The 27,374-nt window shown below is 33.2% G+C and overlaps 2 protein-coding genes and 1 long non-coding RNA gene across 3 annotated transcripts in view; 2 read left to right on the top strand and 1 right to left on the bottom strand.

Annotated features, from left to right (window-relative positions):
• Window positions 1-2,064: 2,064 nt before the first annotated feature.
• On the top strand, window positions 2,065-11,566 carry LOC105344352 (uncharacterized). Its single transcript, XM_011452113.4, has 7 exons — window positions 2,065-3,172; window positions 4,159-4,267; window positions 6,591-6,699; window positions 7,626-7,827; window positions 8,611-8,699; window positions 9,142-9,384; window positions 9,844-11,566. Exons 1-7 carry the CDS (start codon window positions 2,206-2,208, stop codon window positions 10,549-10,551), a joined length of 2,427 nt encoding a protein of 808 aa, XP_011450415.3. The 5' UTR covers window positions 2,065-2,205; the 3' UTR covers window positions 10,552-11,566.
• Window positions 11,567-21,666: 10,100 nt separating this feature from the next.
• LOC105344351 (selenoprotein S) overlaps window positions 21,667-27,374 on the bottom strand; it is a 16,424-nt gene continuing 10,716 nt past the window's right edge. Inside the window, exons 5-6 of the mRNA XM_034447342.2 lie at window positions 23,401-23,461; window positions 21,667-22,099 (exon numbers count right to left, since the gene is read on the bottom strand). Coding sequence (XP_034303233.1) covers window positions 22,032-22,099; window positions 23,401-23,461 — 129 coding nt within the window. The 3' untranslated portion in view covers window positions 21,667-22,031. The remainder of the gene's footprint in view (window positions 22,100-23,400; window positions 23,462-27,374) is intronic.
• The window catches only part of LOC105344350 (uncharacterized), a 3,230-nt gene continuing 2,658 nt past the window's right edge, over window positions 26,803-27,374 (top strand). The window contains exon 1 of the long non-coding RNA XR_902864.4: window positions 26,803-26,941. This is a non-coding gene — a long non-coding RNA (uncharacterized lncRNA). The remainder of the gene's footprint in view (window positions 26,942-27,374) is intronic.

Here is a 27,374-nt window from a genome sequence, read left to right as displayed (position 1 = left end):
TAGGCAGAAATTTGTTTTTCTTGTTTAATTTTAATGTCAACTTTATCAGAAAACTAAAATTACAAAAATATTTTAAAATTAATCGTTGGAATAAGAAAAACTATAGTATTTAGACATACAACTGAGAGAAAAGTCAGAAAAAGAGTTATTTCCCCTTTGCATAGATAAAATATATAAAAATTTGGAAATTTAGTATAAAATTAAGTGCGAAAATATCTTTAACCTACCAATAATTCTAATTACATCCATGTGATTATATTCACATAAAATAAATAAAACTATCTTGCACAATTTTTATAGAATTCAAAGTTTTACAAAAATGTGCGACGTCACAGAACACTGGATCTACTTTAATTGTTTGATATTTATAAATACCTCAGGATCCAAACGATGTTCATTCAAAAGTATGAAAAATTTCCAAGATTTCTCAGTCAAAACGCCCCTGTTAGCTTATCAGGTTTCAATACAATGCTAAAAAATGTGATGTCTACGGAGATTTTGCATTGCAGCAAGCCCGGATGATAACGTTGAAATATTGCGCGATGTATTCCGAGTGTATTCCGAATGGAGAAAAGATGTAAACATTCCCCATTATAAATCTCCGTAAGGAATCTGTTTTCGTTCCTGTGAATTTTTCCGAGTGAAAGATGATAATGTGTCAATGAAATTATCTTGGAAAATATCCCTTTCAACTATTTCAATTGCACTTCTTTCACAGGTAAGTGTATTTTTATTAAAAATCGTCCAAACGTGAATCCAAAATATCTTGGGACAGAGTATACATGTATTTGTCATGCAAAATAACATATCATTGATTTTAAAATAAATAAACATCGAAAAAAATCAACTCCCGTCAGTTCTTCAGTACTTTGATTTAATATTATTCATACTAGACTTCGTCATAATTGTGTACTAAATAGTGATCTTTTTCGTTGTAATATTATTAATAGTCCACTCTGTTCGTGTGGCAAGCTCGAAGACACTTATCATTATTTTTTCACTTGTAATAAATATAAAGAGGCCAGAAATGTTATGCTTAATGAAATTTTCAATATTATAAATTTAAATATTGTTAATACTCATGTCCTACTTTGGGGCGACAACGCAATCAGTGTCAGCGAAAACAAACATTCATTTTCTCTAGTTTATCGTTATATCAAAGGTACAAAAAGATTTAGTTGATGTTTGTACACCATTGAAAATTTATATATAACTGTCATATGATCTGTTGACCTTACATGTTGTGTATACATTATTTTTACTGTATTAAATACTTGTATTGGGAGAGGGCGATCTAAGTTTTTGAACTTGTGTCCAATCCCTGTTGTAATTTTTGTACAATAAAAATATGTTCAAATCAAATCAAATCAAATCATTAGATTTAATTTCAGTTTTATTTCAATTTAATAGGCCTAATGAATTGTTTATCTTTTATTCATGAACAAATTTCCAAATAAGAATTTAGTCGACAAAATGTAGATGAACATACTTGCAAAACACCAATCCATTAGATGCATGTGTGGGTGTATTCTTTAGTTCATTCTCTGTATGGCGACCCTATTTATTGTGCATAACATACAGGTCTAACAGCTGTGTAATGTATACATGTACATGTATACAATAATTAAATCAACTATTAACATTCGTGTAGTATATATTGAGCTTTTTGAATAGTGTTGAATTATAATAGATTGAAGCGCCAAAGATATATGATAGGTAACATGCGACACGATTATCGGACTTGAAAGCTTTATATATATCGTCCTCGTTTTCTAAAAATAGACAGCGATATTCTAAGGATTTTTTATCGATAGGTATGCCTTTCTATGTATGTAGGCATTAAACGACCATTCAAACAATGCTATTCTGCAGCATTATGTCAAATCATTGGATAACATTGGAAATGTTACTGTAGAACGGATGCATTTTGCACAAACATTTATTCTTGTTCCAAGCCCAAACACTGTTCAAGGTTATTTTTAGACAAGAGAATTTTATAACGAAAACTGGGAATTCCCCGTATGCATGGATTCGAACAAAATGATTGGTTCATTTGTACCTCGTGATTAGGGACTTTCCCAATATGCAATTTTTCCATGGAGGTGTAATGGAAAGAACTGCGACACGAGCGAATAATTGGAATTTCAGAATTCCGTTGAAAACAATAGGGAGTATTTGTGTTCCTAACAATTTTCATGGGGGAGAATGAAGATTATTAACGCCCATAATTGTAATAACCACGTCATAAACATGAGCAAGAGAGTGAAAACAAAACCAAAAGTAAGAGCCAATGTAGGAACTGGGATGACGCGGAAAAATGTCGACGATAAGGAGAGTGCGGACCGTATTGCTGCAGCGGAGGCTATGTCGTGTCTTTCCTCTACACCCTTCATTCTGCCGTCCTCTTCGGACGCCATTGTCAAAGCTGTGACGGACCAGAGACTAGAGACCATGGGTGACACTGCCTCAAATCAAGACATGATCATGACTGTCTCAAAAAGGGGAAAATCTAAACAGCGCCGAGGGGGTAAGCGATCTCCAGTAAAAACACAGCAGACGAACTCTGATATAACGGAGAATAATGTTACTGTAAGTCAGAACTCTAACCCATCCGGTACAATTTCCAATGACTCATGTAAACCTAGTACATCCCATCAGAATGTTATTAATTTTGAAAGTGTCAATACAGCATCAATATCACAAGCATCATTGATTGCACAGCAGTTAAGTAATCTTGTAAAGATACAGAAAGAAAAACAAGAGAAAGCTGATGCAATGCCATCACATTCCAACATCAAGTTTTCCCTTCAACAAATGTTAGAGTTGAAAAGGACCCAAAGTCAGGACCATTCACAAAGTTCAACAAACTCTGTGCTAAAACTTCCCCTAACAGTGTCCACAACAGAGAGTAATATAGCAAGAGACATGGCTAGCCCAAGCTCTGTTACAAGTAGTGAAAGCATAGAGCTGCCCCAGACCACAGTTGACCACATTCTGAACTCCAATAAATACGACACCCCAGAAGCCTCCCTACCCCTGAAGAAAAGGCGGTTACAAACCTACAAAGATGGAGAGGTCCCAGCCACTGAAAGTGGTTTACCATCGCAGAAAATGGTCGACCTAACCACTGACAAACAGGACCAAAACAAGGATCATAACAGGAAACAGCAGGGTAATGATAATTCATCCATTCCAATTTTGTTATAAAATCTCTTTCAAGGATCAACACCTCTTCCTTATGTTGATAAAATCTGTATACTTTTTTAAACCATTTAGTAACAGTTCATTTATTTCTGAGTAGAGCCACTGAATTGAGAAGTACCGTATACATCACAAGTTTTATTGAATTGAAAAATTGCGATGCTTTGCCTCAATATCAAAAGAAATTGCAAGCTGTTAAAAGATTTACACATAATTTTATCTGGACACAGACTGGAGGCATTGAACCTCCCATCAGCTGAGTGCTAGTGTATTGATTGCTGTTATACTGATCAATAAAAGCTGCAGTCTAATAAATAAGTATAGAAAACCTATACATGGCAAATGCCCAAAAATAGCATATGGTCTGAAGGGGTTGGTTGTGTATGTTTCACCTGAACCTTAAGGTTTTCCTGCCCAATATCTAACACTTGAACCTTGAAAAGTACTGCAGTATCTTTGTTTTAATAAAGATTGCATTTAAGGCCACCATTAAGAAATGGAAGAGGTCCATATTTGTGATTAGTTTATCTTGCAAGATGGGTTTACCAGGTATTGTGATAAACATGATAAACTGCCTTAAGTGATATGACCAATTAATTACAATCAAGTCTTCTTTTCTTCCTAATTGCCAAGTTATACAACTAAATAAACTTTTTGTAGGTAAAACTTAAGGGAAGTCCCAAACTGCCTTTGTAAAATTGTCATTTTAGAAAACTGAATGTGTTCATGAGAAAATTAATTATACATATTTATGCTGCCTTATTGGTTAAAACATTCATGAATAAATGCATTATTTTTATCTTTATTGCACCATATATTGTGATACACTGATGATTTGATATTGAAATGTTAGATTTTATTCATGAAAATTTTAATAACTATCATTTTATAACCTACATAGTCTTGGAAATGAGTTGTCTTGTTCTCTGATTTATATTGACTTTGATTCTCTTCTAGTGGACACCTCTAAGACTGGATCCTCGGGTATGTTTGTGAATCCTCAGATGAGTCTAATGCTACTGAACGAGATCCAAATGGCCCTCCACCAAGATGAGGATGGGGACTTGTAAGAAAATCTTTCTGTCATTCCATGAAACATGTTAGGCCATCCTTAAAAAAATGTTTGTTTGGAATTGCCACCTGAGGTTTCTAGACCCAGGACGGAGGGAGGAATTTTTATTTTTCTAAATTGAAGTTTAACTAATCAAAAATTGGTTAAAGAATAAAAATCTCCACATTAACAAAAAAGGTCTTTATTTTTTGTTAATAAAATTTTATTACCCATGTTAGCGGGGGTATTTCATTGAGGCGGGAAGCAATTCCAAACAATAATTTTATTTTGGTCTAATACAAAAAACAATGAACTACAACCTGTATATAATGTCACATTGCAGTTCCTTCTAAATATACACCTTTACATAGACTTGCAGTATATGCACACTTGAGGAAGGACAATTTATTTTAGCTGTGTAGTCGGATATGTTGTGTTATGTGTGAAAGTCATGTGGTCGTGGACACTAGCTGATAAACTTTTATCTCGGGACCAGTAAACAAAATTTACGAGAACCATGCTACATGTAATTTTAGAGGATAACACCTGATAATGAATAAACCACCATGTAGTGGGATTTGTACAGGTGTTCTATTTATAGGCAGCATTTCAATATTCAATAGACACTCAAATCTTATGCAAACTTCGTTGAGTTAAATCGCTATTGAATTCAAAGTGCATTTAAAAAAGCTATTACAGTAGTTGGAAAAACCAGATATGGATGATAGATTATTTATGAATTGCTGACTACCGTGGGATTTACCTGTAGACTGAGCAGTAAATGAACACATTGAATGACCTACATAATGTTCTCTGTTTCTATTTGCATAGTACACTTATTTTTCAGTTTTTTTGGAATGCCCTGGTTAATCTCGAAAGCTGATATTTGCAATGAAAATGTTTATATATGGTCTACATGTATAATTCACAGTGATCACATATTGTTTGTGCTTCTCTGAGCCCAAAGTTTTTCTGATCAAAATTTTGAATGTTGTCTGTCAGTACTTTTCACATTTTTCTCATCTTCTCCAAAATCAATGGGCTTATTTTTACCAAACTAGGCTTGAAGCATCCCTAGGTCAAGTGAATATTTTAGGTTGGCCTCCTTCTAAAGGGGGGGGGGGGGTGGGTTTAGGGAATGCCCCTGGTAATAAACATAGGGCGGATTGTTTTAAACATTTTCTTTTAAAGCAAATAAGCTAGCAAGGGGCCTCAATTGAATTTTAAAGTTCAGAATGTAAATGAAATTATTTGAAGAGGTCTAGAAAACACAAGGGTTTCAATTTTACAACAACAAAAATTGTAAAGAAAATAAAGGCCCTTGAGTTGTGAAATAAACATATATTACCAAGTATGCTAAAAAGGAAAATTTTCAAGGAGACCAAATGGAAGTAAGGGTCTCCATTTTGCAGGGAAATAAATTCTTTTGAAGATAGTGGTAATCTAAATATAATTTGTGAAAATGATTTGGATGCAAGATAAATTGATTAAAAAAAAAGTCTTTTTATTTATCTACTTAAATGAGAGGAATATCATTGTTTAGAGGGGGGATTCTCCTATTTTACACTTGCATATAGAGACTTCGAAGAATTCCTCTGAAGAAATTGGATTTTGTTGCATGTATGATTGATAGAATTACTGGTAGAGGAAAGCTATTTGAAGAAGTTTCAGGGTTTTTCATACCATACTAGTAACTCTCGATCTTTTTGACAGGTATGGCTGAGAGAATGACTTTTAAATTAATGAAGCAATCGACCATGAAGACATTATAAGTTTTTCGTAGCCTGACTTGCATGGGTTTGGAAGGGGCCAAAAATGAAATTTATCATAGATGTTTACAAGAGAAAAAAAAAGTTTCTCCTGATATTGTAAGCTAATTGGGTCAGAGCTAGATTTGTATGTTAGATTATCACAGTGTTCCGGTGAGCAATGTGGCCTATTGGCCTTTTGTAAATCAAAAAAACCCTTAATGCAAACACAAATTTTTTTGCAAAAAAAATCATAAAACAAAACTTTGATGTATGAATATTTTGTGTTGGCTTATTGTTTATAGTGAAAACCAAAGGATCACAGTACCTATAAAAGCAATGATTGTATAAATTTAATCATTTGAGACACACATTTAAACTGCTGGGAGTAGAGCCTTGCAGATGTACATTTTGTAACTTACAATTCCTTGTATAGTAGCCCTATTAGTTAGACATTCTGCGAAAAAAGTTTTAAGCATTATTAACGAATCAGAATTCAACAGAAACTTTAAAAAAAAATTGTTATGATTTTTTCAATGTATAACATGCTGTTGAAGTTTGAGAATTCATCTCATTGTTTGCTTTCACAGGCCTTTACATATTGCTGTGGCACAGGAAAACATTGTGATGGTCCAGAAATTTGTTCATCTAATGACAATATCTGGTAAAAACGTGGACAAATACAACAAATCACTACAGGTAGGTTATGCAGAGACGTGCATTGTAGATTAACTTTTATCTACAATAATTTAGCCCTCTCCGATTTTTTATATCTGATGTTTACTGGAGAGTAGCCCTCTTCCCCCAAAAAATAATCGGGAGAGGACTACATTATTGCAGCTAATTAACTTTGTGTAATTTAAATGAATGGAGAGTTCTTTATACAGTTGACATTGCATACTGTCGTTGTTTATTATGGATGTACTTTTGAATATTTTACTTAGCTTCTTTTGTGGAATTAATGGTCAAATGCTAATTGATTTTGACTTGTATTCACCGTGTGTGTTTTTAAACATCATGAATATTTCAGCGTCATGATTCTTCTATAAAGTCCTGAAAAGAGGCTGAAACTGTACATTATGATGCAAGTACATGTAATAAAAAATCTTTTTGGTATCCAGACCAGCCCACCAGTAAACATTAGCTACGAATTTTTAGTCATTTCTAAAGCCCCATGGTTCTTGCTTTTAAGATTTTCGCCATTGTTTAGGACGTTTAATGAAAATTTATCTTAAGATACTACTTTTTGAAAATGCATTTCCTATTTGCATCGAAAGAGATTCCAAAATATATACAGGAGACTGCTGAAAGCATTTTACCCATGATGCCAATATAAAGTTATTCAGCTACCAATATATATGGTGTGCTGAATATGTTAAGTCAAATTAAACAGTACATGTATCAATTATTAGACTTATCTCCCTTTCTCCAGATCTAGTGATATTTTTATCATTTTCCCAATTTTTATATACCCCTTCATGAAGGTGATAATTTTCTTCTGACAAATGATATGCAGTGAACTGAAAAACAATGTCATCTTAATAAATATAACTTTTTTATTTTGCCAAGCAGATCAGTTCTTTTACAGGCACATCAACTGTGAACTTTACCTCTCTGTTTTTCAGACTCCTCTACATCTGGCCGTGGAGCTGCAGTTTGACCAGGCGGTGTCCGTCCTCCTGATGGCTGGAGCCAACCCCTCACTGGTCAACAACGAGGGCGACAGTGCAGTTCATCTAGCCGTGAAACACAACACTATCAATAACCTAGCACTCATGCTCATCAAAAGTCAGCACAAGGCAGATATCAATGCCAGGAATTTTGAAGGTATTGTCTCAATGTACATTGAGTTTTCTCTCTATTTTATAAATATTACTGATGGAATGATGATGATAATAAATAATGGTGATGATGATGAAGACAAAAAAAAATTGTAATAATTTTGCAGCTTAAAGATACTACACTTCTTCTCCATAATATTACAATATGTTAAAACCTGTTAAAAAATTAATTAAGCTGTAGACACATCTGTGTAATCAAAATGGTGTTAAAAATAAAAAAAATATGTAAACTTAAGCCCCACCCTAAGGCCTTACATGGTACATTCCCAATGAAATTTCAGAAAAACAAATTCAAAGGTGTCACATTTACATGTATTCCACAGATATTTTATTAAAGATTTGAATAAGACAAATTAATATTTTTTAATTTGAGTATCCATTGTAATATGAGTACATTATAATACATAGATATTGCTTATACTTATAATATATGCTAAATTTGAAAGATTAAGTCAAATATGTACCAAGTACAAGAGTTTTAAAAGAGGAATACCGGGTATGCTGAGCAAAAGCTTCAATTCTTCAACTAATTCTTCACTGTCTGCACAATTTGTTAGACTTGAGCTAGTGACTTCATATTAAATACTAGTATGACAGTACCATACACGTTTGAAAACACGAAACTGATTATATTGGGGTAAACAGGATGTGAGACAATATCACAATTACAGTGAAATTTGTCACTTGTATCTTGTATTTCTGTATGGGGAAATACAAGATCTAAAAAGAAATTGCGCAAGCACTGATACATATTATGTTTCTTTAACAGGTTTAGCCCCACTTCATTTGGCTGTTATTAAAAACCAGATAGAAATGGTGAAGGTTCTGATAAGGTGTGGTGCTGATATCAATATTCAGGTGAGAGAACTCATAAACAGGGAGTGGGCTTGAACAGCTGGTAGAGGTATATTGTCATTCAGGATCAGGATTTCCTGAACCTGAGGATTTCGTGAACCTGAGTGAATTTATTGTGAGAAGACCACAATTGCTATTATTTAGTTCAACAAACAGTTCTGTGATCATGCAATATGGTGCATCTATTTGATTATGATTTTTTAGGAAGATTTACAATAAAGTTGGTTGATTTTACTGAGTAAAATCTTGTAGTTGCCATATACATGTACAATACAACGTGTATACCAATATACAACATAAAAAAGTCTGGGGGAATCTTGCATTGTTTGCAAATGCATTATTGCATTAATGAAATTTGGAATGCTTTCAAAATTATTGACCACAAATTTCATCTATTATTACAAAGTATGCATTTGTAATAAACTTATTACAATTCTTCTTTTAGGATGGCAAGAGTGGGAGGACGCCATTGTTTCATGCTGTTGAGGGTAATCAGTTAGCTTTAGTCATGCTGTTCAGGCAATGCAATGCCAACCTGGAGCTGACTAACTATGCAGGCATCACTGCTTTAATGGCTGCCCAGGCCAAGGGTTTCTCTGAGGCCAGCTCTGTGTTAATGGTGGGCCTGGACCCCAAGGCCATCATAGAACACAAGGAGAAAGAGAAGATGATGATGCCCAATAAAAAGGTAACAGGCACTGAACTATATTATATGAACTACTTTATAATGTCAAGATTATTACACTTGGCAGAGGTTATTGGATTAGTACCCTCATAAATTTATACAATTATTCTAGTCTTGCCAGGATCATAGATTTCTATTTAATTTAAAGTCTTAGAATAAAGAGCAATACCATTAGATAGGGCTATATGGGTTCATTGGATTGTAGAACTAGTAAGACAATCTTTACATAATGTGCATTTAGAATCATGCATAAAAGCGATGTTTTTCTTTTACATAAAACCCATTAGTACTAGTGCTTCATATACATGCCAAAATATTTTATGGTCTCCCTGAGTTTAAGTCATATTCATATTATCACATATGAACAATATGCCTTATGAATCAGAAAGCTGACTGAATGTTAAGATAAAACCATGAACTTTGTAAACAATGAAGTAATTAAACTGTTCTATCTATTGATAGATGCCAATACCAAGGATTCCTAGTAAAGCTCATTTGATTGTACCTGTTAATCAAAGAGGCATTAAAAAGGAAAGCAACAGTGAAAATGAAACCAGTTCACAAGGAAATAGTCAAGAGAGTGAAGATGTCAAGCAGAGGATAGAGGAAAAAACTGATACTCAGCAACTGTATGAAAGAGCTGTCATGGAATTTAAAATGAAAAGAGAAATTCAGGACAGTGAAGTGGGGGCATTCGAAATTGACCGTAAAGAAATTGTGGAACAGAAACCTCTTCAGTTAACAGTAAATCTTCCAGTGAAAAAAGAAAAACAAAAGCGAAACAAGCAAAAGAAACTAAAGAAAGAAATTAAGCAGGACAGTGATATAGAGATTTCTTCTGAGGTAGTTGTTCAAACTGTCCCTCACAAAGGGCCTGTGAACTCTGTGGTGGAGAATTCAGAGTGTAAAACTACTTTAGAATCCATGAATAACACTTCTAAAACTGTTCCAGTAAGTGGTACTAATGCTGCTAAACCAGTGAGCACAGCAGAGAATGTGACTAGCATCAATGCTAGGACGGCATCCCTACTGGCAGCTCACCTCAAAAGCATGAAGAATGCACTGACTAGCAGCAAACATGGTTCCTCGTTCCCACTAAATCTATCCTGTGATGGAAAGGAGACTGTCAACTTTGAAACAACGAGTACGACGTTATCCAATGGATCCTAGCATGATTTTGTCATGTTACTTGACACTTTAGTTGTTATGAATATGAATTGTGAGGTTATGTATTGATTACTTGCAACATATGTAACACATTGTAGTTCTCTATTCGATGTGCTGTTTACCTGTAAAAATGACTTAGAATGTGTTGAAACCAGAATTTGGGGAAAATTTTAAAGCTTGATGTGTCATGGTTAGAATTCCAAGTTGTTTCAGCTCTGACTTGATTTCTACTTACTTAGCTCAGGTTTTAGATTCAATTTCCCAGTGCCTATTCTTAAAAAGCACATTTTACATCAAATATAAAGCCAGAAAATTCAAGAAGTTTTTGTAAAATTCAAACAAAAACTATGTATCTTAAGTATCAAAAATAGCTTTATTACTGGTAAGTATATTTATGTAGTTTTAACATAAGTATACAACGACAGAGATCCCAATACCTTTTACCCAATGCTTCAGTTGCTTAACTGTGCATTTGCTGTCATTTGATAGGTATAATATTTGTTAGCCTTTGCAATTTGCATATTATCTTCAAGTAAGATCTACTGAGATGCCTTGCATTTATTTATGAATCAAATGAATTCAATTTTTGTCTTTGTTATGAAAGTTATATATCTCCCAGGATACATTTTTCTTTTATGGAAATTTTACTGACATACCCAAAAACTACCCAATTTATAACCAAACAATTCATGAATCAATAATCATATTGAAGTTGAATAGATTTGATATTTTATAATATGTAAGATTTTTGTGTAACTTCAGTAATAGATAAGATGAACAAGTTGTTAACATTTGCATATATGGGTTGTAGATCTATAGGGCATTACTGAAAATGAATTCTTGGTGCATGCATTTAGTTAGTTGCTTAATTAATAAAATTGGGGAATTGATTAAGATTTCAACTTTGTAACTGCCAGGAACTCTTTATTTGGTATAACCTTTTTGTTTACTTCTGATTCTGTACATAAGTAATTTTAAAGGTCATAAAATTTATTAAAATATGTTATGTTATTCTCAATTCTTGCTTTCATGTCTAGGTACTTCAGATCAAAATATTTTTGCATGCTTAATTAAAATAAGTAAAAAAAACAAGCTACCAATGAAATAAATGTTTGTAAAATTAAATAAATATAACTAGATAGACATTTATATGCCTTGGAGAGCCCGTTTGTAGATTTTATGTACTTGAGGTACTAATGGTGCCTTTTTTAGTTCAATTAGAAGAGGCCCATGGGCCACATCACTCACAGGAACAACACCTTAGGATATAGGTTACAGAACAACATTAGTTCAAACATTTTTAAAAAAGGCAAAGTGTATGGTGCAGTGATAGAACAAAGGGTACTATCGCCGCACTCGACTTGTCTCGATCCCATGTCTTTCGCTACTAACTTTGAGACCGGATCCCTTGTGGCAGTCAATGAAGGCGTCAGAAGGTTCCCCTTTGTGTATACAGCGTAAGCATCGAACATGAGTTTTGCTCTGAACCATTAGATTGATGCTGACGATATCTCGATAGGATTAAGATATTCTCTGCTAGACCAACCGACCCGTAAAGACATGAACAATACCATAAGGGATGTCGGTTGGAGCCCGTTCGAGACAGTCTTCGGCTGACATTGTAAAGTAGAAACTGGTTTTTGTCCAGCGATCAGCAGATTGGGACTCTTGCATAGAAACAGCCCATCCCTTGTCGCATTAGATAATACTTAAAGATATTGTAAATAAATTTCACCATGTTCTATTCATATGAATGCCGAACCTTTTGAAAACGATGTCCTTTTTCGGTGTTGTTGGCATGTCGATGTAAAGAAAAGTTTCAAACAGACGACTTTACATGTTACCTTCCCCCATATTCACACGTTTCGAGGGAATAATTGTATTTACATTGTAAACCATATTCTGGAAAACTGTGTTTTTCACACAAATTTAAAACTTGTCCTTCCAAAGTTGTTCGGCTCTAATGTACACTGTACGAGGATAGAAAAGATGTCATAGACAGTGAGGCTACTGGTGTAAAGGTGATGAAAATGCTGCAGTGAATAAATGTCATCAGTTACAGGGTATAAAGGGTACACCATTATATCTGGTATCTCTTAACAAAATGCCGTAAAATTTCTCCCCTTTCAAAAAAACACACGCTTTGCTGTTTAAAAACATTCTGCTTCTGCTTTCGGATGTGTTTCTATACCACTGCGCAACAATATACATTTATTGCATGATGGTGAGGGAAATATGAAGATTCACTCCCCCAAAGAAATCATATTTCCCGAGGGAAACAAATGATGATACAACATACGTCGATTTTTAATACTTTTTTGACTTGTCGAAAGCAATAACGTCGTGATTTGTGTGTGTGTGTGTGTGTGTGTGGGGGGGGGGGGGTTCTGATGGTCTATCTTTGTTTTCATACATTCGAATCAAATATAGTAAAATTGATTTTTGTAGCATAAAGAGAATTCAAATGATTAAATATTTTGATTTCATCATATTTGTCAACCTCGTATGCTCATTTTGGCTTTATACCTTTGGGATGAAAAAACCCGAGATCTCACACATGATATTTATTCCCCGGAAGACAAGACGATTTGTCGCCCGGTCACGTGATTGTCTAGAACCAATCAGATGTTGCGTTATATAGAATAATCATATTGAGGTATAATAATATTTGTTGTTTGATACAGATAATCAGAAATAGCCTGGAAATTCTTTTTTTGTTCCAATTAACTTTGAAATGATTTAGCACTGGCTCGGACAGTTGCATCAACATCACAGGGTAGTCCACCAAGGTCCACCAATCCTTGCTTAATCCTTACTTTATTTTGCAGCAACTGCTCAAGACACATGCTTTACAACTCTGCTAATACTATATTGAGAGTCGAGGAATAAATCTTCATTGACTCGGCAAATATATGTAAAATCTTACAGGGAATGAAGTGATTAAACGACACTTGGTTTATGTTGGCTTTATTTAAGGAATCCCCTAGCATAGTTAGACTATTTGCAACATTGTAATTTAGATATCGAATTAAAAAACTGAATTCAAACATTCGTTGTCGACGGATGTAGCCATTGTTAACTAGTAAGAACAAATGATAGATAGATGATAGTGAGATGACAGGTTTATTTTCAATTTAAATTCTAAGCTTGAATTTAGTGTTATTCCAATTTTTCACAGTACAGACAAGTTTACAGGAGCTCTATTTATAAGTATCTTAATCAAAATTGCTGTTGCAATGATGTATTATAATACATCGCATTTGTTACTGTAACTTTGGATTAAAGACACGAGACGAGCCTTTTTTAACCAAAAGAGAATGGAGATCTCTCGCTTTGTGACAATTGGTTCAGTGGTCATAGGTGATGGGCCCGGATCCCGAAGGTTGCTGGTTCAAACCCAGCTGTGATCACTTGATGTTGTGTGCTGTGCCCCCATATAAGGCACTTCATCTACACTGGCTCAGTCCCTCCGGCTAAAATTGGGAATCTGCTTACATGTATGCTGGGAGTTAACCTGCGATGGAATGATGTCCCATCCAGAGGGCAGTCAATGTGTCTCAACCGCTTAGCACTACAAAAACCAGGGGAAAGCACCAGCCCTACGCGTCTTCATGATTTAACTTGTACCTTCAATCTCACTTTTAACTCGACAACTAACATTAATTAAAACTTAGTTTCACGTTCAGTCTGTTCGCTCCCATCATTATTGGTATTAATGGATAATAAATGCTTTAGTTCAGCATTGTAAAGATATATTTGAAAATGAGCAAATGGTTAATTTTTAACTCAAATCGTGATCACACCCTTTTAATTCAGCTAGTACGAAACACCTGTTAAATTTTTTTTATGTAATATTTTCTCAAGTAACGGCATGATTCTTAGTACAAGTTAATTTCAAGTCATGTTCAGAAAAAAAAACCCCTCAAAAATATATCATGCCATATATTAACTCAAGGTAGAAAAGAAAACAAGCTATCGCGTTATTTTGATGATATCTGTTTATTAATCTTTTTACAATTTAGCATCCTATCATATAAAACGTTAGTCTGTTTTATAGTAAACATCTGAAAGGACATGTCCACCAATAGTTATCATTTACATGTATCTTATACTCAAATTTTTATCATTTTGTCTTCACAAGCACAATGCTTACATTGGTCAATAATATTACATCAGAATTATCACGAGTTACCAGTTAGACTAGAATTCAGTGTATTGGAATTTGTAAAAAGAGGCAACTCGGGTCGCTGTTCTGTAACACAGTGTACTGTGGAATCATCATTGTTCGCGGGGGACCAATGTTCGTGGCTTTCGTAGGTAATTCTTGCCCATGAACTTTCATCCCCACGAACCTATACACAATAATTTGTTTAATACATGTATTTATTCAAATTATCATGATAACATTACCAACGAAACTACGTCCCCATGAACCAAGAAAACTTTGGTTACCCACGAACATTGACCCCTACGAATTAAAATGATTCCAGAGTAAGTTATAGAAATCTTGAGATGAGTAAAATTACCAATTTTATTTTGTTATCATTATTCCAAAATCTTGTTTCATCAATTTCTTATTAAAATCGTCATGGGTGTTCTATTAGGAATTTCACACCCTAAGTAACACCTATATGAATACACCAACACGCAGAACTTCAAGAATCGTGTCATATTGATATTTTTGTCGTGTGATCAATTTCAGTTTATTTCTCTCACAACCATAGAATTGTACACGACGTACAAAACTAACGTTTTACAATATCGTTGTAAAGGTAAGTAAATGGGGTGAACAATTAACAATTTGATTTTTCGTTTTAATAAATATAAATAATTTCCTAATGTCGCATAACTACCGTATTTGAAGTCATAATTTTACAAAGCGATTAGTACTGAGAGAAAAACAGTAACCTTTCGTTGAAAACTGACTACGTGAGTTACATAATATTTTACATTCAACGATAAAATGAAAACCATCGCCAATTCTGTTACAATTACATAACATTTGCAAATATGTTTACTTATATTATATAAATAGTGCCTGTTTGGGAGGGTAACAGTTGAAATTGACACCCCGAGAAAACCATTGTCAACCGACGCGAAGCGGAGGTTGACAATGGTTTTCGAGGGGTGTCAATTTCAACTGTTATCCTCCCAAACAGGCACTATTTATTTTGTTATACTGAATGTCTTTTTTAAAATTTTTAAGAAAATTTTACTGCTTTTATATAGGAATAACGTGAATTCTACAGCGAACCGTACGCGCATAATTTTCGCGCATGTAATATTTTTTAATGTTACCCGTTGCCAAGTGCGTTGCTAACGCTGAGGGTAATAGTAAATATTATTAACTGCGTCTTAACCAATCAGATTTCAGTATTTAACATGAAAGTATAACAAAATAATATATGGAATTGCGAAAACGTTCAATTCTGTATATCTACCTTTGCAAATCCTTATATGGACATATAGAATAGCGAAAACGTTCAATTCTGTGTGAACTTTTTAATGACACTACAATAATTACCACATGCGCTTATCGTTTGACGGTCGCATTATCTTAAACAATAAACACGGTTATGTTAATGAGTCTGAACAAATTACTTTTTTACCGGGATGTTTACCGGGATGTGAACTTGGTTGGTTCTGAGAAGTCCGTCATTATGTTACATTTGTTTGGTGTATCGAATTATCTGCAATGTTCAAAAGCCTTGGCAAATGCGAAAGAATGTCATAAAAGGATGTACAGTTTTACATGTCTAAATGTATGAAGGTTATGTCTATGTTTATATGAAAATATTTCTAGAGCTTTAGCTGTTTATTTTCAGACTCTCATTGTTCTAAATAAAATGTTTATTAAAGATTCGATTCTGGCAGAAATGTTTATATCCGTATACCAAGAGATTTATATATTTTTTCTCTTTGCTAAATGGTGAACCCCTCACCTATTTTAAATTCCCATTGGAGAGGGGGTTCAAAATATTATGGCGGCGAAATATTGGCCCCCTCGTATCTTTGATAATATTACGCATCCCCTACCTAATTGCCGTCTGATTTGCTGTCTGTTATAGATGTTCGTTAATTGGAAGTTTTCCCTATTGATTGTTTCAAAATTATTCGTGGATAAAGCATAGTTTTAATGCAATCTCTCGAAAACTAAAAAAAAAAAAAACCCATCAAAAAAATTTCATTAAAAAAATCACAAATTTTCTATAGTTTGTAAAGTAAACTGAATTCTTTATTGGAAGTTGTTCCATGTTACTTTGGGTGTGTTTAACTTTAAGCCATGAGTCGCATTATCTGTACAGTAAGTGGACATACTATTCATAGTCCTCTGCGTCTCCGCACACACTGGTTTGGTACAAACGAACTCTGGCGGACGTTATACCCATTACTTGTCGAACCAGAAATTACTCATTCTTTAATCACTCCTGAATAGAAGCCAACTCGCGTCAGTACTTTCGATACTTTAATTCAATTAAATCAATAATGTCAATGCATTTGTTTCTCAACCTCAGACTTCACATACATACAGTAAAACTGGCACATCAACTTTATCAAATAAATCTTATTTACAATCCCGAATGCTTTTATTTTCCGATTTCTGTGCTTGCTCACACAGTCGTGTTTTTGCTTTACAAAATGAACCTGCTATTTAGAATACCCCACCAAGAAAATTAAAATCCGTAGCTATTTCATCAGGTAAACCATTATAAGTCAAAACATAACAGAATTTGGGTTGACGACCTCTAGAAAATACAACAATTTTCGTTTTACAAATATTCACAGTAAGTTTCCACTTAACGGTATATATTACAATATTTACAAACTATAAATCATTTGCAGACTCAGCTAAAATTACAGTGTCGTCTGCATAAAAAAGGATAACATTTTCAAGACAAAAACAATTCTTCTTCAATTCCATTTGTACCAGTAATATAAATAAATAATATAAACCATTGTCGTTTCCAACTTACAGATAATCCCCATAGTCACTGATATATAAGTAAAACAAGAATGGTTATAAATCTTCTCCTTCTCGTACCCCATCATAACAATTAAAATGATTGCATGAAAAACCATTGTGTCATGGTGTGGTAATTTTTCCTTTGATGTAACCAATCTTTAAATCGGACAGAAAACCTTCAAATGGCACAATTCCAATATACAATCACACCTAGTAGGCGGGGATTGGCTCTACAGTAACGTCCACAGTACTGTACAATAAGCTCTAAGCCACAAACATGAAATGAAACTTGATACATATTTTTTATTTCATACCTATGAACATATTTTGTATATATGTAAAATATTTACCATATTTATTCCACTATTAAAAAGTTTATGCCAAATTCCTCCATACCGTATCAAAAGCTTGTCTAAAATCTACAAATGGATAATTTCTTTAATGAATAATTTCATTTTACTGTTTATTTAAGTGTTTGTGTTAAAAACTGCAGAACAGAAATATTGTCACTAATTTGGTAAGAGCATAACAAAATCAGACAACAAACATCTCAAAAGGTTAGGTAGGAATTGCTGCTCTACTACAGTACCCATTTATCTTAACCATTATATCTAGAATCATTTTAACAAGAGCTTGGACTTTGGATAGTTGATGTCAAACAGCAATGTGGCGTAGGCTTGTCTATATCATTGTAGGCCACTCAGCCATTGCTCTCTGAAATCAACAAGATTTGTCTGGCTTTTGAACTAAGACTACGCAATCGGTGTATACTGTGGTTTCACCAATTTTCGTTGAATACCAATTTTCGTGGATTTCGTTTTTAAGTTGATCCATGAAATTAAATGTTCATTGAAATGCAATTTCTATTAACATTTTGTATTGATGGGGGTCATTGGCCACGAATTTACATATCCTTGAAATTGTGATTTTCACTTTATCCACAAAAATTGATACCCTTGAATATTAATGAAACCACATTTTTTTGGTCCTTACATGCAAAAACTTTTTTATCAACATGCAAATTCAAAAATTACAACTTTTATGATTTTCTTTTACTGCCTTTTGGTTAATTCAAAAAATCAAATTGTATGTTATATATTTATTGCCACCCGGTTAATTAAAAAGAATTTAAACTTTCATTTACTGTAACTTAAGTTAGTTATAAATTAATAACAACTTGTATTTGTTATATTTACCGCCACCTGGTTAATTCAAAAATTGCACGATAGCGGTGTCTATTCAGATATTCGAGATTACCCGGACTTAGTGCTCAGATAACGAATGCACTCAGGATTCTTTCTCCAAAACAAATTATAGCTGAATTCTGACGATGATCGAAATGCATCCCTGATAGCTTTTCTCCTATCTCTATTCAGAAAATCTAATAACAATCTTTTCACCAATTAAAGTTTATGTTCCATTTTACAGCTAAAAGTCTCACGAATTCCACTTTTGCACTGGCAGTCGCCCTTTATTTAAATCAAAGTCTTAACAATCTAGGAAGTTACTTCGTTTGAAAACACAACAACAAAAATGGTGGAATATTTTATTCATTTCTTGAATAAATTATTTCTTTTTTTGTACTTGGTTTTCTTCCTTTATTAGAGTCAGGGAATTATTACCTTCTATTTCTGTTAAATATATCTGTAATGACCTGCCTATAGGGTTTTTTTAATACGTGGAATTAAAACAGAGGGGAAAGCCGTCATGTTCATTCATAAAAAGAAAAGACGAACACATAGTGGCATTGACACCTTCTTATTTATTACTAAATAATGATGCACTTATTCTTACACAAGAGATATTGATTTTTTTTGAAACGAAAAAGAATAACTTTAGGCTACTCGTAATAAGCCCTTAATTAACCTAAAACATAAAATTTATCATACTATGACAAAACCAGTAAATTTATTGCGGGAGAAAAAGGAAATAAAAACATTGCACAAGCAAACACTTGAAACAATAAAATTTATAATATGACTGAATAATTCCTAGCTCTCTGATTGGCTGGCTGATATCCAACAATTTAGAAAACATAGAACGTTATATTCACCTGCACGTGACCTAGGAAGTCAATATAACATTTGATTTTCGCTACATCGGACTAAAAATAGATCGTGCAATGAAATATCGCGTTTCTCAATTTGTTCGGCTATGGCTTCAAACTAAAATTCTCAATTTTAATATGTCTGTGTCAATTCGTCGCCGAATCATATAAAAAATAATTATTGCTGTTTTTTTCTTCAAAAATCTTCCTATTTATCCCATAGTGATAAAATAAGGACACCCACTGTGGATCATCTTTGATCCACTTGCGCTATAATTTAAACAAACATTTTACACTCTACATTTTTAAAAGAAGCTTCCATGTCAATTTCAGACTCTTGAATCTCTCCGGAGAAGTCTTTTGAAAAACAAAGTCCTGAGAATTTGGCATTTGAGAAGTTTAGGAAAATATAGAGATAACGACTGCAAATTTCGAGCCAAGTTCGTTCTTTATAATGCTTTATATTTTTATATAAATCTAAATGTAATGGTAATGCATTTCAATGCATTATTTGGTTTAAAAGTAATGCTAGCAATGTGTAATGCAACAAATTTAGCATTACAAGTTATGGTAATGTAATGCGTTACTCTCCAAAATCTATTGAAATGCTGACATTTCGAGGCATTACCTCGCAATACTATACTATTTTATGTATATTTATATTTTAAAATTGTGATGAATTGAAGAACTGAAATTATACTTGATAAAAAATTATTTCAAAAAGGAAAGATTCTTGATTTAAAAAATAGGAAAAAAATCTATTCTTTAAAGTTGTCATTATTTCTAGCTATAACGATACAATTATAAGATATTGAAGAGTGTTGTTATTAAGAGTTTTGGAATCGTTTTTAAGAAATATGCATTTAGTGAATTCTTCACCATGAAGAATGTGTGAAAAACACACAATGCTACTTTCGCAAAGATTGCAAAATGGTATCATTCAATCCGAGCTTCCTCTGCTTCTGTAGAACGTTTATTTAGTATATAGCTGGAAAGATTTTCAAACCCTACAGAATGCAGATAAAGGATGAAACTTTTGAATCTTTGACGATCATAAATTTTAAAAGTGCAAGATCAATCTTTTTATAAATCATCCAATTTAAACCTGATAGTGAACATGAACGTGTGGATATGTTCAAGTGTGTTTCATATACATGTATTAAACATTTGCAAAAACTTTTTATTTAGCTTTACTTTTTTGAAACTTATTATTGACAATGTAATTATAATTAATTACTTTATTCACGTGCTTTACTTTAAGAAAATTAAGTAATAATAACTGGAATACGGTAAATAATGTTAGAAAACTATAAATAAATTGTCTATATAATCTGTATGTACATGCATACTTGTTTATCATAAATCTCCCTCCGTATTGTTAAAAGCTTTGATAAACACTAAACTTAGTTGCATTAATCCGCAAATATTTGGATTTAATTTAGATATACTTATATCGCTGGAACAGAAACCTGAATTACGGCAATAAAGGATATAGCCTCGATACCTAAACAATTAAAATAACTCCATCAATGCATCTGCCGTTTAATTTATAGATAGGCCACGTAACATGTCTTACTTTCAATCACTCAACAGCACAAAACCCTTCAACTGATTAAAAAAAACCGGTTTGAATGAAATGAAAATTAAAATGAATAACAACCAACATAGAATACGACATGTGAGATTTATTAACATTTAACGATAACAATAAATAGTAAGCACTGACATCAATATTACACAATAACAATGAATACATCAGCATAATCTGTGAGACTACAGTCTCTTTCTAGACAATGCTTCATAAACTTGACTGGCCAAGTAACATTGTTACAGTATAACATCCCCTTGTTTACATCGAAAATATACAGCAATTCTCTGAAAATATAAGATCTACCTGCCAAATACATATAAAGACTGCCAAAAAAGAACAATCCTAAGGAATGTTTTCCCTCGAGAAGCTTCATTCTTGTATACGAACGACATTTTTATTAGTTGTGGAAATGATAAAATAGATCAGCTCCATTATTTAGATATAAAATTTAATTACAAAGTGCAAGTATTGAAATTATGAAATCAACCAGACTCGCCTCATTTTTTCGAGCAGCAGCCGCCGGTGATATTTTCCCATTTTACGACTATCGTTTTAATGTATCCGTGCTCTTTTAACACCGTAAAAATCCACAGTTATCCTGTAGCTAATTTACACCTCACTGAGAAGTCTCGAAAGCAACCGATAATCTCTTACGTTCGAATGTTCCAACAATCCCTTATCACACAAATATTTCTAACTCTTGAGCCGTATTTGCATAATTGTAGCAATTTCGCTATCCTATTCCGCATTCAAAAGTAGTAAATTCTTCAGAGAAAAGGGAAGTAAATCAAGGGACAACATGTCAAGCTAATTGTATCCGGGTACCTCACCACGTGACCTCTGTTTGTCACGTGGTTTTTCCACGGATACACAAGTTAACCTCATCCTCCTCCCGTTCGCCTGGCCGGCCTGTATCCCGGCCCTCCTCCACCCATCAATGGATTGTAATCTACAATATAAGTAACGTTAACGACATTAAGGGGGATGTGCGGCCATCTTGTACATTTGAGGATAAGAATGTAAATATATCTTGAACTGGCTTTTTTTCTGCCCGAAACTGGCCAAAAATGTTGCCAAAATATATAAAAGCAATAAATACGAAGTCCTACATGTCATTTTATTTGCAAGTATGCATACAAGAACAGGACAATACCTTTTTAATCACCCAGAACCGCTGTCGAACTGCGCACCTATACAGACTTATTTTGGAAATTTAAGAATCTGAAAAAATAAGAAGGGGGTGCATTGGTGTGCTCTCTACAACCATTTGTTGAGAAAAATGTCTACGCTTGCTTATTTAAGTTGAAACTTTGTCTCAAAGTAAGGTACCCTTTTCTTAAAATGGGCCTCAAAAACCACCAGATATACCGGTATTTGTCTGTGTCTATGGAGGTACATTGCAGATAATACTATCATTAAAATAAGATGTACTCTTTTTTAATTTAAGACAATCACTTTTTTGGACCCCTATCCCACTTCTAAAAAGAATATACTTTATTTTATACTTATGAAACTAAACAATCCACATAAAACAAACATGGGACAGGTATAGAGATGTATATTAAATTCAAAACGGATTGTTTGGAATTGACATTTATTTTTTCTATGAAAATATAACGTCAATGTGTCTTTATAGACACAGGAGCTTTAAGTATAGACTGGATTTTTCTAAAATAGATCCCATGCAGACTAATAAAAATAGGGTACCCTATTTTGAGGCAGTTACAACTTAAATGGGCAAGCTTGGACATTTTTCTCAACAAATGATTGTAAAGAGGACACCAATGAACCCCCTTCATATTTTTTTTACATTTTTAAATCTTTAAGATGTTTGTACCTGCGCAGTTCGACAGCTGTTTAGAGTGATTAAAAAGGCATTGTCCTGTTCTTGTATGAATACTTTTCAAACAAAATGACTTGTAGGACTTCGTATTTATTGCTTTTATATATTTTGGCAACATTTTTGGCCAGTTTCGGGCAGAAACAATCCAGTTCAAGAAATGTTTACATTCTTATCCTCAAATGTACAAGGTGGCCGCACATCCTCCTTAAGTAAAACAAAATAATACCATGAGATACATGATTATATTGGTTTTGACCATGCTTAAAATAGTATTCATATTAACAATTTTATGATTTATGACAAAATGCAACTTTAAAAATAAACCATTTCTAACCCGAATGACAAATAACTCAACGTGTATCAAGATTTTTTTTTAAGGTTATGCTTTACTTTCTATTTTCACCTACCATTTTGTCGTAATTTGGGTTTTGGTTTTAGTTTCCCCGGACTTTCTGAAGACTCGTCTTTCTGCAAATGTAGCAACGAAATTTACTCTAACAACAACATATCAATCTAGATCCCTTCTAGCATGATTATGTCAGACATGAAAAATGCTTTACTTCACAACCATGAAAACAAAAAATAGTCTTGCTAAGTATCATCTGCAATTCCCACTATACAAGATATACGGTACAAACATGCAGTTGCCGAGTATACGAATTAGATTTCTTGTTCAAATGACATTATGCGTTTTATATACTTGCAACGGTATGTATGCTCTATGGCCAAATCCCTTTCTTAGTACATGTATTCTCTCTGACGGCAATGTGTATTGTATGCATCCTAAGTAGATTTAGTTCCACTAGGGGACATAGAACTTTTAAATCGCAATTTATGTTCACAGTTCAACTAAAAATTGCGTTGCAAGGAATCATACCAAAGTACTGATGCACATAAAGAGATGATTGACTTGTTCCTCGTGTGTTTTTATATCTTACATCGTTAATAGGATTCTTTGCCCAGAGGTCAACTGAACCGCTGACGAGCTATTTAAAGTTAGACCAATACTGGAACATCGGGGACGTTAAACAGTGATGGCTCGCTGCTGCAAAATACCTGACTTTGAAGTCTATCCCGACTGACCATCAACCTTTATAGTTCTGAAGTCAAGCGCTTGACGTAGGAACAGTGCGCATGCATTAAATCCTCTTAGACGTCTTGTAAAGACCAAGGTTCAAATTCTTACCGTGCAAAACAATCTAACTGAAGACAAATAACGTGGTTTATTTGCTTCGGACACCATTCCGAAATAAACGGTGTACTTATTAATAAAAAACCCATCATGACTTGCAGTATAGTACAATGTGATATCCAGTCAATTAAAAACAGGACTTTTAATGTTTGTTTGATTTCTACATTTCGTGATTAAACAAATAAATTAGATTATCAATCTTAACTTGCAGACAATTATGAAATACGGTTTCTGAACTATATATTGCTGCATAAATCATCATTAACAAGGTTCAACCGAACATCTATAATTAAAAAATAAAACCGTAATGAGAAAACCTGTTTTATGCAACAGCTTTCTGTGGATAACCAAATTATCCGGAAATTGAAACCAGTCTGAATAATAACTAATCCGTCATTAAGGACTGAATGACGGAGAAGAGGCTCGTATTCTGTCCTCAGCCGAATTAATATAACCACAAAGCCTCGTGTTTTTCAGTATCAGATTTTCGCTGTTGACCATAAACTATCCGAAAAGTCTGCTAGACGGGCATGCTTCCGTTGAAACAACGACAATCCGGACCTGTCTCGAATTTTAACTCATATTGCGTATACTTGAGACACGTGTTCTTTAGTATATTTTTTTAATTTCAGTTCAGTATTCTGGTTCAATTTAATAATGAATCAGATATTATGTTCGAAATTTTACTGTAACAATTTGGCGTTCGCTGGTAAGCTTGGTAAACAACGGTCATTGCTGATTATAACCGCTGTCCTGTTGCATTTAATTCATTTACTTTATATCTCTGTCAAATTATTTTTCAGCTAATTTTAAGAATGAGTCACATGTAGAATAATACAAATATTTCGTACAATTGTTTTTTTTACGGTGCATCTATTAGTTTTTTATGTAAAAGCAATAAAAAATTAGTTTATAGTCTTTTTTTTCAAGCAGATGAAACGTTCAAGACTATGTTACATAAAAAGCTGTAAAAACAATTCAATTTGTCTAAACAATATAAGACAACAAAGAGAAATAGTTAAGTTATTGCTATATATACAAGCATACCCATGTCATTTTGTAAATGTAAATGAACTTGGTTTGTGTTCATGCAAAACCGGTAAGACACTAAACTCATCATTCAGAGGTTAAGGTAGAAGGATTAAAATGTTTCTTTGTTTTTTTTTTAAGTAAACGTAACGTTTTATATATATATATATATATATATATATATATATATATATATATATATATATATATATATATATATATATATATATATAAAATACATTGCAAACATTAGCCAATAATGGTCATCTATCGGTCATTGGTACATAAGCAAAGGCACGATATGTATTGGTCCCTAAACATAAATCTATGTGTCGAGATCAAATTTGCAGGACTCACAAATTCACGTACAAAGAATATTAACACTTAAAGTTGGATAAAGTGTTTGAAACAAAAAATGGACATGTTATTATATGTTTATTGAATTCGGCATGGTTTTACACTGTGGTGACAATATTTAAGTTTTTCATGACAGGGGTGTGTACTAATACCAATTTTTTTTCTATTTGTAATAAGAGAGATAGATGGTCGTGGCCATATTAGGGCTATATTTACCTACCTCCTTAAAATGAAAAACTATCAAAAGATATAGTAAAAATCTTAAATGTTTGTTTTTTATTTATGGGCAAATATATCATGTGTCAAAGCTTAAGGAACATCTGATGATTAATAATCGAACATGTTCAACGTTCTCATTTTTATTCTTTTGGACTTTTTCTCTTACTTTAAGGCTTTATAGGAATTATGTAGAAAATGAAATAATTTCTTGACATTCTATATTGAATCACGGAAAAAGTAATACCAAAACCTATATATTTAGACTGACATCATTTAAAGACATCATTCTAAAGAGGAGGCCAAGAGCTTGTTTAATGCCGTTTTTAAGAGACTCCGCGCATTCAAAACATATTTATTAGTCAAAATAAATATGGACAACACTCTGAAAAGTGTGACTTATTTACTTTGTATATCATAGAAAATAACAGCTTAAAACATGGTTTTTCATTGTGTTTACCGAAAATTTTTGTCCAGTTATACTCAAACAAAGCTATTGTTGTGAAGCATCATCGAAGGAATTTGTCTCTTCAAACATTTACTAGATCTTGATCTTAAGTTATTTTCGCATGTTGTCTTTTCAGATTTTCTTCACCTGTTCTATCATTTTAATATCATCTTTAGTTTCTATTGTCAACTTTTCAGCTTAGGGAGTGGGCTGAAATAGTCAAGTACCTACGATGTACCACCCAACCCTTCTTATGAAGATAATTAAATATTGTTTTAACTATGTGTTTACATAAACTCGTGTATATCAAAGATATTCAGCATTCTACTACTATTTGTAAATGACGATGTTCGATATAAAATGAAACAAATAAATCACCCTTTCCAGCATACTACCGTACGAGTTCACAGTAAGTGTGTTCAATTAGTAACCTGTTTTATAATTGGGGTCATGTTTTTAATACTGTATCAGTTTAATCACTTCTCCCTGAGCAAATTACCCCTCAGATCTCCTATTTCTGTCGTTGCTAGCGTTTCAATTACGTTAGAAGAAAGAGGTCCGTCTTGTACGCGTGTAGGAGAAAGATTCGTCCAATAATTCACAAGAGGGCGGCTACCGAACCGTCATAAATTCCACTCGACAGAATGGACAGATTCAGAAAGAACAAGATCGTGAATACGGTACAAGCATTTAGAAAAAACAGAAGGTAAGTCCATTTAACAATACAGTGTTGACAAAACCGCGAAAGTAAGAATTGTTTTCATTAATTATTAATTTTCTGGAAATTGTTATCCCTACTATTTTGATCAATATCATTGTAAAAAATGTGTTAAAATCTTCTTTACAGCGGATTAACTATTTAACATTGAAATATTCTCCAATAATAACTTAATTTTAAATTTAGTTTCATTTAACTTCCGTATAAGGTTGAAAAAGGAAAATGTTGCTTTAAAATAACAGCATTTGTGGTCATTAGCATGCACTACAAATTTTTTTAGCGTCGAATTAGCAAGAAATGTAAGGCGTTTCATTTATAGAAAATAATTTATCTATATGTAAACAGTGATAATATAATTAAGTTAAAGTAACATGTACTCTAAATAATTAATCTGCTGATGCTGCATGCCATTCCGAAGTAC

This window comes from Magallana gigas, chromosome 2 (genome assembly GCF_963853765.1).
Source record: "Magallana gigas chromosome 2, xbMagGiga1.1, whole genome shotgun sequence".
In the NCBI taxonomy this organism is placed as follows: Eukaryota; Metazoa; Mollusca; class Bivalvia; order Ostreida; family Ostreidae; genus Magallana; species Magallana gigas.
This window is presented reverse-complemented; position numbering and strand designations above follow the sequence as displayed.

Bases quoted from the DNA above. Each gene is read 5' to 3' on its own strand.
- LOC105344352 (XM_011452113.4), top strand. From the start codon at position 2,206: ATGAAGATTATTAACGCCCATAATTGTAATAACCACGTCATAAACATG. The intron at 3,173-4,158 runs GTAATGATAATT...ATTCTCTTCTAG, and splicing joins TCATAACAGGAAACAGCAGG to TGGACACCTCTAAGACTGGA. The intron at 6,700-7,625 runs GTAGGTTATGCA...TCTGTTTTTCAG, and splicing joins AATACAACAAATCACTACAG to ACTCCTCTACATCTGGCCGT.